The sequence below is a fragment of the Moschus berezovskii genome, chromosome 21, assembly GCF_049115385.1.
Source record: "Moschus berezovskii isolate FMDL1 chromosome 21, NW_MosBer_1.0, whole genome shotgun sequence".
In the NCBI taxonomy this organism is placed as follows: domain Eukaryota; kingdom Metazoa; phylum Chordata; class Mammalia; order Artiodactyla; family Moschidae; genus Moschus; species Moschus berezovskii.
The window spans coordinates 48,800,664-48,815,224 of NC_142480.1; the positions used below are offsets into that span (position 1 = coordinate 48,800,664).

General features: G+C 52.0%; 2 protein-coding genes across 4 annotated transcripts in view; one reads left to right on the plus strand and one right to left on the minus strand.

Moving 5' to 3' along the window:
* ANPEP (alanyl aminopeptidase, membrane) overlaps positions 1-6,416 on the plus strand; it is a 28,260-nt gene extending 21,844 nt beyond the window's left edge. For both annotated transcript variants that reach the window (XM_055417822.2, XM_055417821.2), the window contains exons 16-21: positions 680-771; positions 1,323-1,433; positions 1,563-1,730; positions 2,724-2,864; positions 3,444-3,525; positions 5,822-6,416. In XM_055417822.2, the coding sequence (XP_055273797.2) occupies positions 680-771; positions 1,323-1,433; positions 1,563-1,730; positions 2,724-2,864; positions 3,444-3,525; positions 5,822-5,971 (744 nt within the window). In that variant the 3' untranslated portion in view covers positions 5,972-6,416. The remainder of the gene's footprint in view (positions 1-679; positions 772-1,322; positions 1,434-1,562; positions 1,731-2,723; positions 2,865-3,443; positions 3,526-5,821) is intronic.
* A 4,196-nt stretch (positions 6,417-10,612) lies between these two features.
* Positions 10,613-12,674, minus strand: MESP2 (mesoderm posterior bHLH transcription factor 2). Of its 2 annotated transcripts, none has more exons than XM_088829794.1 (2): positions 11,844-12,674; positions 10,613-11,024 (listed from the first exon to the last, which is right to left on the minus strand). In XM_088829794.1, the coding sequence occupies exons 1-2, from the start codon at positions 12,672-12,674 to the stop codon at positions 10,758-10,760; spliced, it is 1,098 nt and encodes a 365-aa protein (XP_088685920.1). In that variant the 3' UTR covers positions 10,613-10,757. The 2 variants fall into 2 exon arrangements, with proteins under 2 accessions (XP_088685920.1, XP_055273518.1); XM_055417543.1 differs by having other exon boundaries at positions 11,781-12,674.
* Positions 12,675-14,561: the final 1,887 nt, after the last annotated feature.

Consider the following 14,561-nt stretch of genomic DNA (forward strand, 5'->3'; position numbering starts at 1 on the left):
GGACAAGACTGAGCAACTAACACTTTCTTAACACTTTGGGATGGTTAGTATTTTCTGCTTATGCTTTGCGGACTTTTCTAAGTTCCCCACAATAAAGGCAGAATGCTTAGGATCGGGCAGTAGAGGATGATAGGCCCTAAAACGATATTAGGAAATAATGACAGTTAGACATTGAGTGTCAGAACTGGTGGAGGCTTTGAGGAGAAAGAATCTCAGATCAGTCATCTGAAACCTGGACTAGTGCTGCCCCTTGGAGTACTATCTGGCCTTGGGTTACTCCCTTAGCCTCTGGCCTCTTGCTTCTGTAACCATTAACCCTTGCTACGCGTGCTCACTTATGTCAGAGGCTCCGTGGGGCTCCAGGTGGGTCAGGCTTGAGTCTCCTCTTTGATTTTTTAAAAAATATCTATTTACTTACTTATTCGGTTGTGCCAGGTCTTAGTTTTCATAGACATTTACTTACTTACTCACTTATTTGGCTGTGTCGGGTCTTAGGTACAGCACACGGGATCTTCGTTGCATCATGGGGGATCTTCCGTTGTGGCACGTGGGATCTTAATTCCCCGGCCAGGGATCCAACGCGAGCCCCCTGCATTGTAAGGCAAATTCTTAATCACCGGATCACCAGGGAAGCCCCATGAGTCTCCTCTTTGAAGCTATTCATGTTTTCTTTCCCCAGAATTACCTCAGGAAGCAGATTGAACCCATCTTTCTACATTTTGAAAATCTCACCAAAGACTGGAATGAGATCCCAGAAAACCTGATGGACCAGTGAGTATGACCTGCCTTGGGTCTGGAGACCACAGGTGGCCCAGACATCCTAATCTGGGAAGTCCAGAGCAAGTTCCCACAGCATCCTCCTCCAAACTTCCCAATTCCTGGCTAGACCAGGGCCACCAATCAGGGAGGAAACCGCCCCCTCCCTGACCCCAACCAGGAGTCGGGGCTCTGCCCTGAGGCTCTGTGTGGCCTGTGAACCCATCTGGCCTCTTTGTGTGAAGGACCAAACTGAACCTCCCTGGTCCCTTCACTAGCATGGTCATGCAGATTCTAGATGTTAAAGGTGGGGCTGGGGTTTGTGCCAGCCCTCCCTGGGCTGCACAAGGCAAGAAGCAAAGCACCCAAAGGGTAGGTAGGCTGTGGCCTTAGAGCCCCACAGCTGCTGCCCTGCCTGGAGTTACATGCTGGCAGGTGGGCTACAGTCCACAGGGTCGCAAAGAGTCAGACATGACTGAAGTGACTGAGCATAAGTACAAGCACAGGGAGTCTTTGCTGGAGTCAGGGCCAGGCATGCTGACAGAGTGTCATCACCCCTGGTACAGATACAGCGAGATTAACGCCGTCAGCACTGCCTGTTCCAATGGGTTGTCTAAGTGTGAGGAGCTGGCCAAAACACTTTTCAACCAGTGGATGAACAGCCCTGACAATAACCCGTGAGTGTGTCCCCTGCTTGTCCCCTGATCTTTATCTGTCCCTCAAGCTCACAGCCCTGTCCTCATCAGACCCTCGTCCCCCACCCCTTTGCTGCTTCTCCACCCCTGACACCCCCAACGCCATTCCAGGATCGACCCCAACCTGCGGTCCGCCATCTACTGCAATGCCATCGCCCAGGGTGGCCAGGCAGAGTGGGACTTTGCCTGGAGTCAGTTACAACAAGCACAGCTGGTTAATGAAGCTGACAAACTCCGCTCAGCGCTGGCCTGCACCAACCATGTCTGGCTCCTGAACAGGTGAGGACCAGAGCTGGATGGGGCTGGATGAGTTCCCCTCCTACCGGAGACCAGGGTCCCAATGTGAGGGAGAAAGAACCAGCCAGCCATCCACACTCTCCTTCATGGGATCCTTCCTAGCCTGTGCAGTGGGGCAGTGTGTTTCCCAGTTTACAGATGAGGACACAGAGGCTCAGAGAAGCAAAACAACTTGCCCGAAGTCCAGAAGCTTTACTAAATAAAAAAAAAAGCAACAACCAAGATTTGAGTCTGGATCTGGGTCCACATCCTGTGCTTTTAACTGCTGCATTTCTCCTGGCCTTTACCTCTCTCTCAAGGGTCTTGGCACGGGCTTCCCTGGTGGCTCAGTGGTAAAGAATCCACCTGTGATGTAGGACACCTGGGTTCGATCCCTGGATCAGGAAGATCCCCTGGAGGAGGAAATGGCAACCCACTCCAGTATTCTTGCCTGGGAAATCCCATGGACAGAGGAGCCTGGCAGGCTACAGTCCATGGGGTCACAAAAGAGTCGGACACGACTTAGCAACTAAACAACAACAACAAAAGTCCTGCTGCAGATGGACCTGAGTCCTTCTGGACATCCAGCTGGGCACCCCCAAACCCTTGGATGAGGGCTCCTGGCTCCCACTGTGTGCCTCATTGCCATCTCCTGGACTTCAGTAAAGAAGAGTCACCCTCAATGTCAAAGACAGGAGTGGTCACTCTACCTGATATAGGAATCAGCCCTTGCTTCCTTCATTCATCACTAGATATTTGTCAGACACCTGGTCTATGCCAAGTATGACACCTGGCATAGCCAGGGACCCTGCTTAGGGGACTCAGGGTCCCATCTATGAGAGGGAGGTAGGACCAAGGAGGCTTCAGCCCACAGCATTCTGAAGGGATGTTGAGAAGATGCAGTAGAGGAATGCAGGAAAGGACGCAGGATGAGTGTGTGGGGGGCGGGGGCAAGCACGGTCCTTTCACTCACTGCACAGCATGCTGACCTCACAGGTACCTGAGTTACACCCTGAACCCCAACCTCATCCGGAAGCAGGACGCCACCTCCACCATTAACAGCATTGCCAGCAATGTCATCGGGCAGTCTCTGGCCTGGGACTTCATCCGCAGCAACTGGAAGAAACTCTTTGAGGAGTGAGTCTGCCAAGAGTGTGTCAGGGGAAGCGCCCACCAAGGCTGGGTCCCCTGGGGGTAGGCATGGGCCCCTGTGTGCACCAGACCCCGCAGGGTCAGGAGTAGAGGGCAGACTGGAGTGGTCCAAAGAGAACCCTGGGGCTTACCTGGTGGTCCAGGGGTTCAGAGCCCCGTCCAATGAACGGGGCTCAGGTTCAATCCCAGGTCAGGGAACTAAGGTTCCACATGCCTCGCAGTGCAGCCAAAAAAAAATATGCCATGAAAAACAGACAAAACAAAAAAAACCAGATGAATCCAGCTTGAGGTCTGTAGGGGCAGGAATTGAGAGACAAGGCGGTGGGATATAGCCGTCCCTTTTCCCCCTTGGGGAAGAAAGTCTACCTGGTGGGAGTGTTCTCTGAAGAGATGGGAACAAGGACATGCGGTCCAGCCTGGGTTTAGGTCCCTAGTGGTGTCTCCTTGGGCGTGTCACTGCCTTGCACCTATGAGATCGGGACAGTCACAGCGTGCTGCCTGCCAGTCACTGAACGTTGCTTCCCCGCCCCCCTCACGGCTCCTCTGTCTCCTCCCGTCCTGCAGTTATGGAGGTGGTTCCTTCTCCTTCTCCAACCTCATCCAGGGGGTGACCCGAAGATTCTCCACTGAGTTTGAGCTCCAGCAGGTAAGAAGCCTGGGACCCTGGGGCTCCTGCCCCAGAGGCCCATCCCCAGTCTCGGGGGGCAGCTGCCACTCAGCTCCCACCGAAAGGCAGGGGGTGTTCATAAGGCAGTGGGGCTCAATGTGGTCAGGCCTTCTTCATGTACAGAGGAAGCTGGGTATGCAGACTTCTTAAATGTCACAGTTCAATTGCAGTTATTCATCTTGGAATTCTTGTATTGGCAAAAGGTAAAGAGGATAATATAATGAACCTCCGTGTACCCATTATTTAGATTGAATAATTATCAACGTTGGCCGACACTTTTTTTTAGGGGAAGACAGTTTTCAAGCAAATCACTGATGAAGTCTAACTTACTATTTTTCTTCTGTTGCTCGTGCTTTTATGTGTCATATGCTTTATGTGTCATATGTAAGAAACAGTTACCAGTCTGAAGTCACATCTATGCTTCTTACTAAGATTCTTATCATCTGAGCTCTCACATTTAGGAGTGATCAGTTTGACTTGATTTTTGTGGATGGTATAAGGCAGAGGTCCAACTTCATTCTCATGCATGTGGCTATCCAGTTGTCCCAGTCCCATTTATTTAAAGGACCATTCTTTTTTGTAGTATTATTCATTTAAAACAGTCGTCATTGGAGTAGAGTTGATTTACAATGTTGTGTTAGTTTCAGCTGTACAGCATAGTGAACCAGTTATGCGTACACATATATTCATTCTTTTTCAGATTCTTTTCTCATATAGGGTATCACAGAATATTGAGTGGTGTTCCCTGTGTTATATAGTACTGGTTATCTAGCTTGTATACAGTGGTAAATTCTAAGTTCCTGATTTATCCCTCCCCACCCTACATGTTTCCCTTTGGTAACCATAAATGTTTTCCATATCTGTAAGTCTTTTTCTGTTTTGTAAATAAGTTCATTTATATCATTTTTTAAATTAGATTCCACATACAAGTGATAATATATATTTGTCTTTCTTTGGCTGATTTTCTTCACTTAGTATGATAATCTCTAGGTCCATCCATGTTGCTGCAAATGGCATTATTTTGTTCTTTTTTATGGCTGAGTAATATTCCATTATATACATGTACCACATCTTCTTTAACCATTCCTCTCTTGATAAAATGACTATTCTTTCACCTATTGAATGATCTTGGCATCTTTGTTGAAAATCAATTGACTATAAATGTTAGGGTCTATTTCTGGACTCTCAATTCTATTTCACTAATCTATTTGTTTATATTTAGGTTAGCACAGTGTTGTCTTAATTATCATAGATTTGTAGTGAGTTTTGAAATTTGGATTGTAAGCCCTCCAACTTTGTTCTTTTTCAAAGTCATTTCGCTATTCTGAGTCTTTGCATTTCTTTATGAATCAGCTTGCCAATTTCTGTTAAAAAAGGACATATGAAATTTAGATAGGGATTGCATTGAATCTGTGGATCAATTTGGGGAACATTTCCATGTTAGTAATATTAAATCTACCAATTCATTAACACAGATTTGTCTTTTTTTACCCTTTTACTTAGGTCTTCTTAATTTTTCTCAACAATATTATGTAGTTTTCCACATGCCAGTCTTGCACTTCTTTTGTCAAATTTATTCCTAAGTATTTTATTCTTTTTGATGCTATTGTTAATGGAACTGTTTTCTTAATTTCGTTTTCAGATTTTTCATAGCTAGTGTATAGAAATACAATTAATTTTTGTATATTGATCTTGTATCCTCCAAACTTGTTGAACTCAAGTTTTAATAGTTGTGCTTTTTTTCCCCCTTCAATTCCTTGGGGTTTTCTGTATATAAAATTGGGTCATCTGTAAATAGAGATAGTTTACTTCTTCCTTTCTAGATGCTTTTAATTTCATTCTCTTGCCTAATTGCCATTGATACAACCTCCAGTACTAATACATATTTTAATCTTAAAAAAAAAAACCCACTTATTGGCTCAAGCAGTCAGGTCATGTGTGCTATAGAAATGGCCACATTTTGAATTTGGCTGCTTGCTCCCTTGTGGTGCCTGTTTAATTTGTCCTTCTCTGCTCCCTTGATTGGATTAAGATTGTATTTCAATTAAAAACAGAGGATCAGCTCAATGAAGAACCTCACAATGAAGTCCAAATACACATAGGAGCCTGGTTGACCCTTGGGGCTGTCATTTTTGACTTCTGCCAGTGAGAGGGAAGGACTCCCTATCCCCAGGGGCTCTAACATGGCCGGGAGGGATAGAGGACCTGGTAGCCCTCTCCTCAGGGCTGTGTTAGAGACCCAGCCAGAGGCTCAGAAGTATCCTTTTCCTGGCAGCTGGAGGAGTTCAAGGAGAACAACATGGACGTCGGCTTCGGCTCAGGAACACGGGCTCTGGAGCAAGCCCTGGAGAAGACCAAAGCCAACATCAACTGGGTGAAGGAGAACAAGGAGGCGGTGTTAAACTGGTTCACAGAACACAGCTAAACAGTCTCTGGCCCTTATAGTCACCTGGTCCCTATGTGAGATGCCCACGTGCCTCTGTCCCAGGGACCCACGGCGGGGCCCCTGTTTCTGAAGCCTGAGGCACCAGTGTTCTCCCTTTGGGGACAGAATCTCTGGGCCATGTTTGCTCCACTCTTCCCAGGGGACCACTCCAGTTTCTGATGCTCAGACTGTCCAAGTGCCTCCCAGCTCCTGCCCCTCATGCCAATGGCATCCCAGGCTTGGCATGGCTCCTGTCGCCCAAGGCTCTGGGTCTGATCTCAGGGAATCCAGCTCCAGGGTCAGATGAGAAGCCCTCAGTGGATTATGGATGGCCTTGGGGGGCTGCCCTGTGCAGCCAAAAGACCCTGGAACTGAGAAGTCTACAGAGCACCAGATCTGTATATTTTTTTCTAAGATAAAATGTAAATAAAAGATTTCTAGATGAGCTTCCAGACTCATTACTGTACTTGAGCAGAATGGGTCTGCACATAGGCCAAGGGCATGTCCTGCCACCTTGCCAGGATCCCAGGGTGACATATCAGTTTTTTAAAAATTAATTTTTCAAATTTTGGCTGCACTGGGTCTTTGCTGAGGCACACGGGCTTTCTCTAGTGGTAGCACGCAGGCTCTCTAGTTGCTCTGTGGTATGTAGTATCTTAGTTCCCGAAGCAGAGCTCAAACCTGTGTTCCCTGCATTGGAAGGTGGATTTTTAACTGCTGGACTATCAGGGAAATCCGTCAATTTTTAAACTGGTTGCCTACAGAAGAAGAACTGCCCTCCAGATCACCTGGGGCAGCCAATGATCAGGGCCAACTCCAAGGAGAAGGTCTCAGCCCACGTTGGCCTTGGAGGAAATTTCTTGGCAAAGGAGGCCCAGCTGAGCACCCAAGGCTGCTGGGAGGGGGTGGAGCATAGAGGGTGGGAGCATACAGCCCAGCACCTCAGGGGGCACCGTCAGTTGACATCACCTGTGAGCTGCTCCAGGCAGTGTTTCTCCAGCCTCCAGGCTTTGGTTTCCTCATCTGTGGGATAAAGACATTTTATATCATAGGGCTGGCTTCCCAGGTGGCGCAGTGGTTAAGAATCTGCCTGCCAGTGCAGGAGATGTGGATTCAATCTCTGGGTCGGGAAGATGCCCTGGAGAAGGAAATGGCAACCCACTCCAGTATTCATGCCTGAAGAATCCCATGGACAGAGGAACCTGGCGGGCTACAGTCCACGGGGTCACAAAGAGTCAGAATGACTGAGAGACTGAGCACGCATGCATATCATACGGTTGGTGTGTGGATCTAAGGAGAGTCACGTACTTAGCGCACAGTCTGACACTTAAGGAGAGTTGTCTCCTGCTCAAGGCCCCACTGGCCCTTTTCCCTCCTAGCCTCTTGTGAGAAGCGCCAGCAGGACTGGTTCCAGGAAGGCTCCTCTGCGCTCCGTTGCCTTCCGCACATCAAAGGGTGGGGCGGGGCCCGCCTTGGTTGTGGGTCCCTCCACCAACCAGGAGGCTCTCCCCAGCCCAGCCCCTCTGGACCAGCCCTTCCTGTCGCCAGGGCTCAGTGGCTGCGGCTGGCACTTGACCTTCTGGGTCCCCGCTGGGGAAGGGACCAGACCTGCCATCTAGGGTCCCTGGGGGAGAGCTGGCCCCCGGGTAGAAGAGTCAGCAGGGACTCTAGTCTCCGAGCCTGGCACTCGGCCAAGCGTTTATGCGCGTTAGTTATTTCATTTGGTTCTCAACGGGAAGATAAGGACCGTCTTTATCTCAGCTTTGAGATAAAGAAAACTGTGGAGCAGGGATACTCAGGCTCTAATGCCAGCGCAGGAGCGGAAGCGATCCTCCATGTGGGGATGTGGTAGTTACCTGCTCGTCACCTGACCGCTCACAGCACTGGCATTCACACCTGTGTGACTGGAGGAACTCTGTCCGGAGGATGCAAAAGGGACAGACAGAACCAGAGACCTGTTTGCAGGTGGTAGGCAGAACAAGAGGTGACTAGAAGTCCAGTTGCTCAGTCTCGGTCCAGAGCTTTGTCTACAGGTGGATCCATCTCTCCCAACCAGCGGGTGATGGCAAGTCCTTAAGATGAGCCAGAAGCAGCAGGGGGTGGTGCCCTCTGTCACCTTCCCACCCTCCAGGAGACTCCTCAGGAGGCATGTCCTCTGCAACGCAGGGTCATTGAAAGGCCTGGGAGAGGTACTCAGCAAATGTCCAGTCTTCTGTGGATGGTGCCTGGGTCCCCAGGAAGGTATGGGTAGGCCACCTCCACTTCGTGGAGGTGCAGCCAAGAGCAGCCTGCCTGGGATGGAGCCATAAATGGAGGCAAGGGGCTGATGATCCTGAGAGGCAGGGCTAAGCCTGCACTCCCAAAGGGTAAGGACGGGGTGGGGGGTTGACCTAACCCCCCTGGGTCCTGCTTCCCCCACTCCAGCAGCAACTAGGAAGTGTCCCTGGCAACTCCAGCTGGGGTGACAGCAGCCTTTTGCCTCTGCCTTTGTATCTCCCAAAGGAACATCTCTTGAGGGGAGTTGGGAGAACAGGGTTGCCAACTTCTAGAAGACGCTCAGCTCTGGCTGCTGCTGGTGGGAGCTCCACTTCAGCCCCTGCCGATGTCATCAGTGACTGGACCAGAAGTACTTCTCTCTGTCCCTATAAAGACTATGCCCAGACAAGTGGGAGCCAAAGGAAGGAGACAGGTGGTTATTCAGCTCTGCCTTCTGTGCAGGTGCTGTGAGACTGTGGAACCAAGACCTTGGGTCTTCTCAAGAAGGAAAGAGCACTGGACAGCGAGTCAGGGGCTTGAAGTTCCAACCCAGCTGAAGGGCCGGATAGAGTTCTCCTCTCTCTGGACCTGTTTTCATAAAAATGAAAGAGCAAAAAATATCCATTGCTCCTGGACCTGGCTGGGCTTCAGCCCCAGGTTCCCAGGTCCTGGCTCGATGCACTGAATCACTCTCAGGGTGGGACCCTGGAACCAGATGACTCAACCTGTTATCAGGTGAGAGGACCACTGAACTGGAGCATTTCTGGGGTCATGTAACTCTATTCAGGTATTCTGTATTGAGCTTTTGTTGTTGTTTAGTTGCTAAGTCGTGTCCAAATCTTTGCGACCCCATGGACTGTTAGCTCTCCAGGCTCCTCTGTCCATGGGATTCTCTAGGTAAGAATACTAGAGTGGGTTTCTATTTACTTTTCTAAGGGATATTCCCGACCCAGGGATCAAACCCTCGTTTCCTGCATTGATAAGCAGATTCTTTCCCACTGAGCCACCTGAGAAGCACTGAGCAATTACCATGAGCCCAGCCTAAGAACCCTGAGAGGTAGGGTTTATAACTGTCTCCACAGCTGAGGAGACAGAGGCTCAGGGAGGTTTTGAAGCTTGCCCACAGTTACACAGAGTTAAGAACTGAATGAACGTACACCCAGGGCAGTGGCACCCTGTGTCCATCTCCTTGCTGTATGCAACCTTGGCTGAGGTTTCCTCCTCCTGTGAGGGGGCTGGCAGCTCCTACAGAGGGCCCTGGGGTAGGAAACAGAACCCACTTCTGAAAGGTTGGGGGACTGGTCACCTAAACCAGTGCCTCTTTTAAGAGATGGGGAAACTGAGGCACAGAGGAGTGACTTGCCTGGGGTCAAAGGGCATATCAGCAGACAGTGGGTCAGATGGGAGGCCCTGTGTGTGGGAACTCATGCTCTGGTCTTCCTCCTGCCCCCTCTCTCGCACTTCACCATTAGAACAGCCCCCAGTCTGGCTCCATTTCCATGAGGCTGCCATAAAGACCAAGGGAGGCTCTGACTAGGCTGTCTCATGGCAGCCCCAGTAAAATAATACACTGGGCCTAACCCATGTATGGGGAAAGACTCCGATGCTGAGAAAGACTTAAGGCAAAAGGAGAAGGGGGTGGCAGAGGATGAGATGGCTGGATGGCAACATTCAGTGGACATGAATCTGAGCAAATTCTGGGAGACACTGAAGGATGGGGAACCTGGCATGCTGTAGTCCGTGGAGTTGCACACAGCTGGACACAACTGAGCGACTGAACAACAGCACAGGGAGCCACGCACAAGCAACTTTTGGGAAACGATTTCACCTAACTGTGAAAAAGCCCTGTGGGTCAGCAGGAATACACCCAGGAGAATGGGAAAGGGCCACAGTGGTGGGGTTGAGGCAAGGGGACAGGCCCAAGCATAACCCACCTTGCCCAGCGGGCCAGGTGGAGCCCCTGTACTGTCAAATTGGCAATTGAGGGCCTACATCAATCTCAGTAGGCCTGGATTCCTGGAGGGGAAAAGCAGTATGACTTGTTCCTTGCCATATGGGAACATTTTTCCTTTTCCAGAAGCAATAAAAACCCAGGTGGACAGAAGAAAAACAGACCAAACCAAATTTTTTTTCTTAAGAAGTACAAAATCTAAGCATATAAATTTCTTCTCACTTCCACCCCACCCACCCCCCACCCCCAGTCCACTCCCCTACCAGTCCCAGCCTGGCCAGCCACTGTGGTCAAGTGACCACCATCTTACTGCAACTCAGGCTGTGCCCTGCAGAGCACTGGACATTCTAGGGGATGTCGAGGAGTGGAGAGACTGCCCCAGCCCCGACTTCAGCCAGGGAGGTGAGCCCCTATCTGCTTTAAACACTGCTTCTATGAAAGACATCAATTGGAAAAGGGATCCTTGATAAAAGAAAGCCTGACTACTACTGAAGTAGCCGATGAGGCAGGCAGCCCACACTACAGGCCTGATTCTTGGCTCTAAAGTGGGGTGGCCTTTACTATTGGCAGGCAAGGCCATTAGTAGAACATGCTCAGGTGAGTCCCCTCCAAATCTTGCCAAAATTCAGGGCAGCCGCTGAGTGGAAGGCCTGAGTTCTGGGAAGGGCTTTCATCACTGAGCTGGAGGGCAGGACCTGGTCCCTGGTCCTCTGAGTTGGGCAGCACCTCTGCAGTGTGGCTCCAGCATCCCCACTGGGTCTGAGGCTGGAGTCGCTGGCAGGCTGGGCGGGGCAAGAGAGGAGGGGTTTCTGGCAACAGACAGGACTCCGGAGACACAGAGATACCCTGAGGGAGAGAAAAGCAGGTTAGTGGGCCACTGCCTCAGGCCCTGAAATCCTGAACCCAAAGGTTGCCCATAGCGTGGCTGGCAGCTGCTGAACTGCCCTGGAGCCATAGATGCACTGAAGCATGGTGGTTTAAGGGTACAGGCTCTGGAGATACACTGCCAGGGTTCAAATCCCAGCTCAGCTACTCACTAGCTGTGAGAACTCTGGATAACTCTGGAGCTGTGGATAACCTCTTTTAGTTCCAGTTTTTTCCTCTAAAAAACGGTGATGATGACAACAAAACCCACTTCACAGGGTTGCTGGAGGGGATGGGGTTGGGCACACAGTAAGCATTCAGTAAATCTCCCTTATCAATATGCTCTTTTATGGAAGCTTGAGGAAAACATGAAGGTCACCAGTTCCAAGCCCATCTACTTAGGAAGCCCCTCCCCCTGGGGCAGCCAGGCCTCCCCTCCATTCTCACCGCCCCCCACCTCCCGACAATACGGAGCACCAGGAGGGAATTTCCTGAAGGCCGCGGCTACCTTCCACCCTGCAGTCTGAAAGCAAGTCTTAAGATTCCCCCCTCCTCCACATGGCTGTGAAGGCGTTTAGGTAGAGGTGGGGGTGGACTTAACTTCCCAGGGCCCCACCCGTCTCCCCAAGAAGGTTAAGGGCCTCTTCATCCCTCCACTTCAGCTTCTCTCCATCCCTAATCAGGATTAGGTCACCTGGGATCTAAAAGGCATGAAATTCTCGGGAGACCAGAGCTTACCTCCGATTCCAATCGAAGCCTGGGGACCACTCCGAGAGAAGTGGCGAGAGCCTGGGCGCGCACCTGGTACACTGCAGCCAGCTCCAGAGACGCCGGGGGAGATGTCCAGGGCGTAGGCTGGTTCCGGGGCTCTGGGGGTGTCTGCGTTCCATAAGAGGCTTGAGGCGGCGTCCAAAGGGCCGCATCAGGGGCTCTTCCTTGAGAGAGCTGCGGGGGCGACTGCATCCCGGGGCAGTAAGGGGGTGTCAGCCAGGGTCCCATGTCGGGGACCCTGCTCCCCAGGCGCTCGGGCGCCGCTGGGACCTCGGGGCGGACGGGCGGGGACCCCCAGGACACCGCGGCGCCGGCGGCCGAGCTGCAACAGCAGCCTCGCGTCTGCGCCTCCGCGGGGCCGCCGTCGGGGCACAGCGCGCAGCCCCGAGGGGGCGCCGCGTCGCCGCGCTGCCGGCGCCGGCGCTGCAGGCTGTCCTCGCTGAGGCCCAGCACGGCCGACAGGTGTCCGATGTAGCGGATGGCCAGGCGCAGCGTCTCGATCTTGGTCAGGCTCTGGCCGGCGGGCGCCACCGATGGAGGCAGAAAGCGGCGCAGCTCGTGGAGGGCGCGGGCGAGCGTGCGCATGCGCAGCTTCTCGCGCTCGCTGGCGCTTTGCCGCTGCCCGCCCGCCGGCCGGGTGCGCGCTCGGCTTGGTGCCGTCGAGGCGGTCTCTGCGGCGCCGCTGGCTGCGGGCGCGGGCTGCGAGGGCCTGCGGGCGCGGTCGCAGGGGCATGAGCCCGACGAGTCCGAGGAGGAGGAGGCCGGGGACGTGGAATCCGAGTGGCCGACCCAGCCCCAGCCCTGAGGGAAGATCCAGTGGTCGTGGCCCAGGAGGCTCTGCAGAGGAGGGGACTGGGCCATGGCCAGGGATGGCTGCAGACTCCTCGAGGCAGGCCGGGCCGGCCACCTCCAGGACTGAGCTTTTATTCGGATCGAAGGTGCGAGGTGGACCCCCGCCAGGTTGCGGAGAGGTGTCAAAACCCACAGAGCCCAGGGAGGGTCTGGGCAGGGGGGGCCCTGGGAAAACGGGCCCATTTGCGGAGGTGTGGATTCTGACTCCTCTGGGGGGCTCTAATGGAGGTCCCTGCTGCCGGGGGAAGTGTGGGAGGAACAATTCGCATCTGGATGGAGCCGCGAAGCTTCTCACCGTGTTCCCACTCACCCCGCCTCGTCCACTGCTCTGGTGCGTGCCCTGACAGTGGTGGGCAGTGGCACCGTCTGGGGGCGGCCAGCAGTCCCTCAAATGACTCATGGACCCCTGCAAAGAGTGGCCGCCTCCCTCATCACCACCCTCCGGGAGGCTGTGCCCAGTAACTCCCACCCAAGTGCCTAAAACTGTGCGGGGTAAGGCGCCAAGACAAACGCCTCGGGACTTGCTCACAGCCAGTGGTGGCGGGAGACGGGGAAAGGAGCGGAGCTACAGGGGGATCCTTCCTGGGTTCCCAGAATCCGCACTTGCTGCTTCGCCGAGTGATACCGAGAAGGGCGTCTCACTGTCCACAGTTTCCCTGAGAAATAGGACAGAGCCAGCAGCCCGGAGGAGAGACATGGAGTGTAGTGGGTGATGAAAATGAGGGAGGGTGGGCCCCAGGCAGGCCTGAATCACATCCTCCTTATTTGCTGTGTGGCCTTGGGGAGTTCATTTAACTCCTCTGAGGCTCATCCTCAGGACAGTAATAACATAAAATACCTACCACCTAGGATGTTTGCTGGTGCTAAATGGGACCATCCATGGGACCACTTAGGAGCCTGGCAAGTGGGCTAAATGTCTGCTACTACCATTTTCTAGAGAAAGTATCAGTATTTATGTCTCAAGATGTTTGTGGGCACTAATCGTTTAATTCATATTTGTTTAGCAACTGGTGAATGTCAGGCATGCCAGAGTGAACAAGATAGTTGTGGCCTCTGCTCTTATGGGGTTTCCGTCTTACCGGGAGATAGGTCGACATATAATTAGTAGCTCCACTGCTAGCTCGCTGTGTGTCCCTGGGCAGTTCTGAGCCTGAGCTCTTAACACGGGAGTAATACTTATAGTATCTGCTCACAGGACTGTTTTTACAGTCTTAGTATAACCTTTGACACAGTGAAGTTTAAAAGTGCCCACTCCTCAGCAATAATTGCAGTTTAAAGGAGGCGTCCATTTTCTTCACATCTTCAGAGAAAAGGCTGAAATCGAAGGCTCAAGGCCAAGTGAGGACCAGGAGTGGTTGAGGTCTGGCCACAGAGGCAGAGAGGTCACAGCTGGGCCTTGAAGCATGATTAGGACGTGCCCTAGGGAGAGAGGCAGGCAGGTAGGGAGCATTCTGAATATGGGAACTGTATAAGCAGAGGCCTGGCAGGGGGATTTCCCAATGTGCTTCGGTGTGCTAAGGTGATGTGAAGCGCACAAGCTCACCTTGGCTGGGGCCAGGCTGAGAAGGTGGATTTTACTCCTAAGGCAAGGGGGAGCCAAGTGACTTTTGACCAGAAGTGTGACAAAAAAAACACAACAACTCAGCATTCAATAACTAAAAGTTAACATGACAATGTTTCAAGAGTAGGTTAACCCGCACCAGCCTAAAGTAATAAATGGCCTTGTGGTATTTTTGTGACTGTTTAAAAATTAACTTTTACTTACACCAATTATATAACAATACATTCTCTTTATAAGAAATGGAAACATAAAGCTGGAGTCCCTGTAACCGCTCCCCAAGGGTCATGTGTCCTTCCAAACTTGGTCCCTGTGCACTCCCAGAAACATTTGTATCC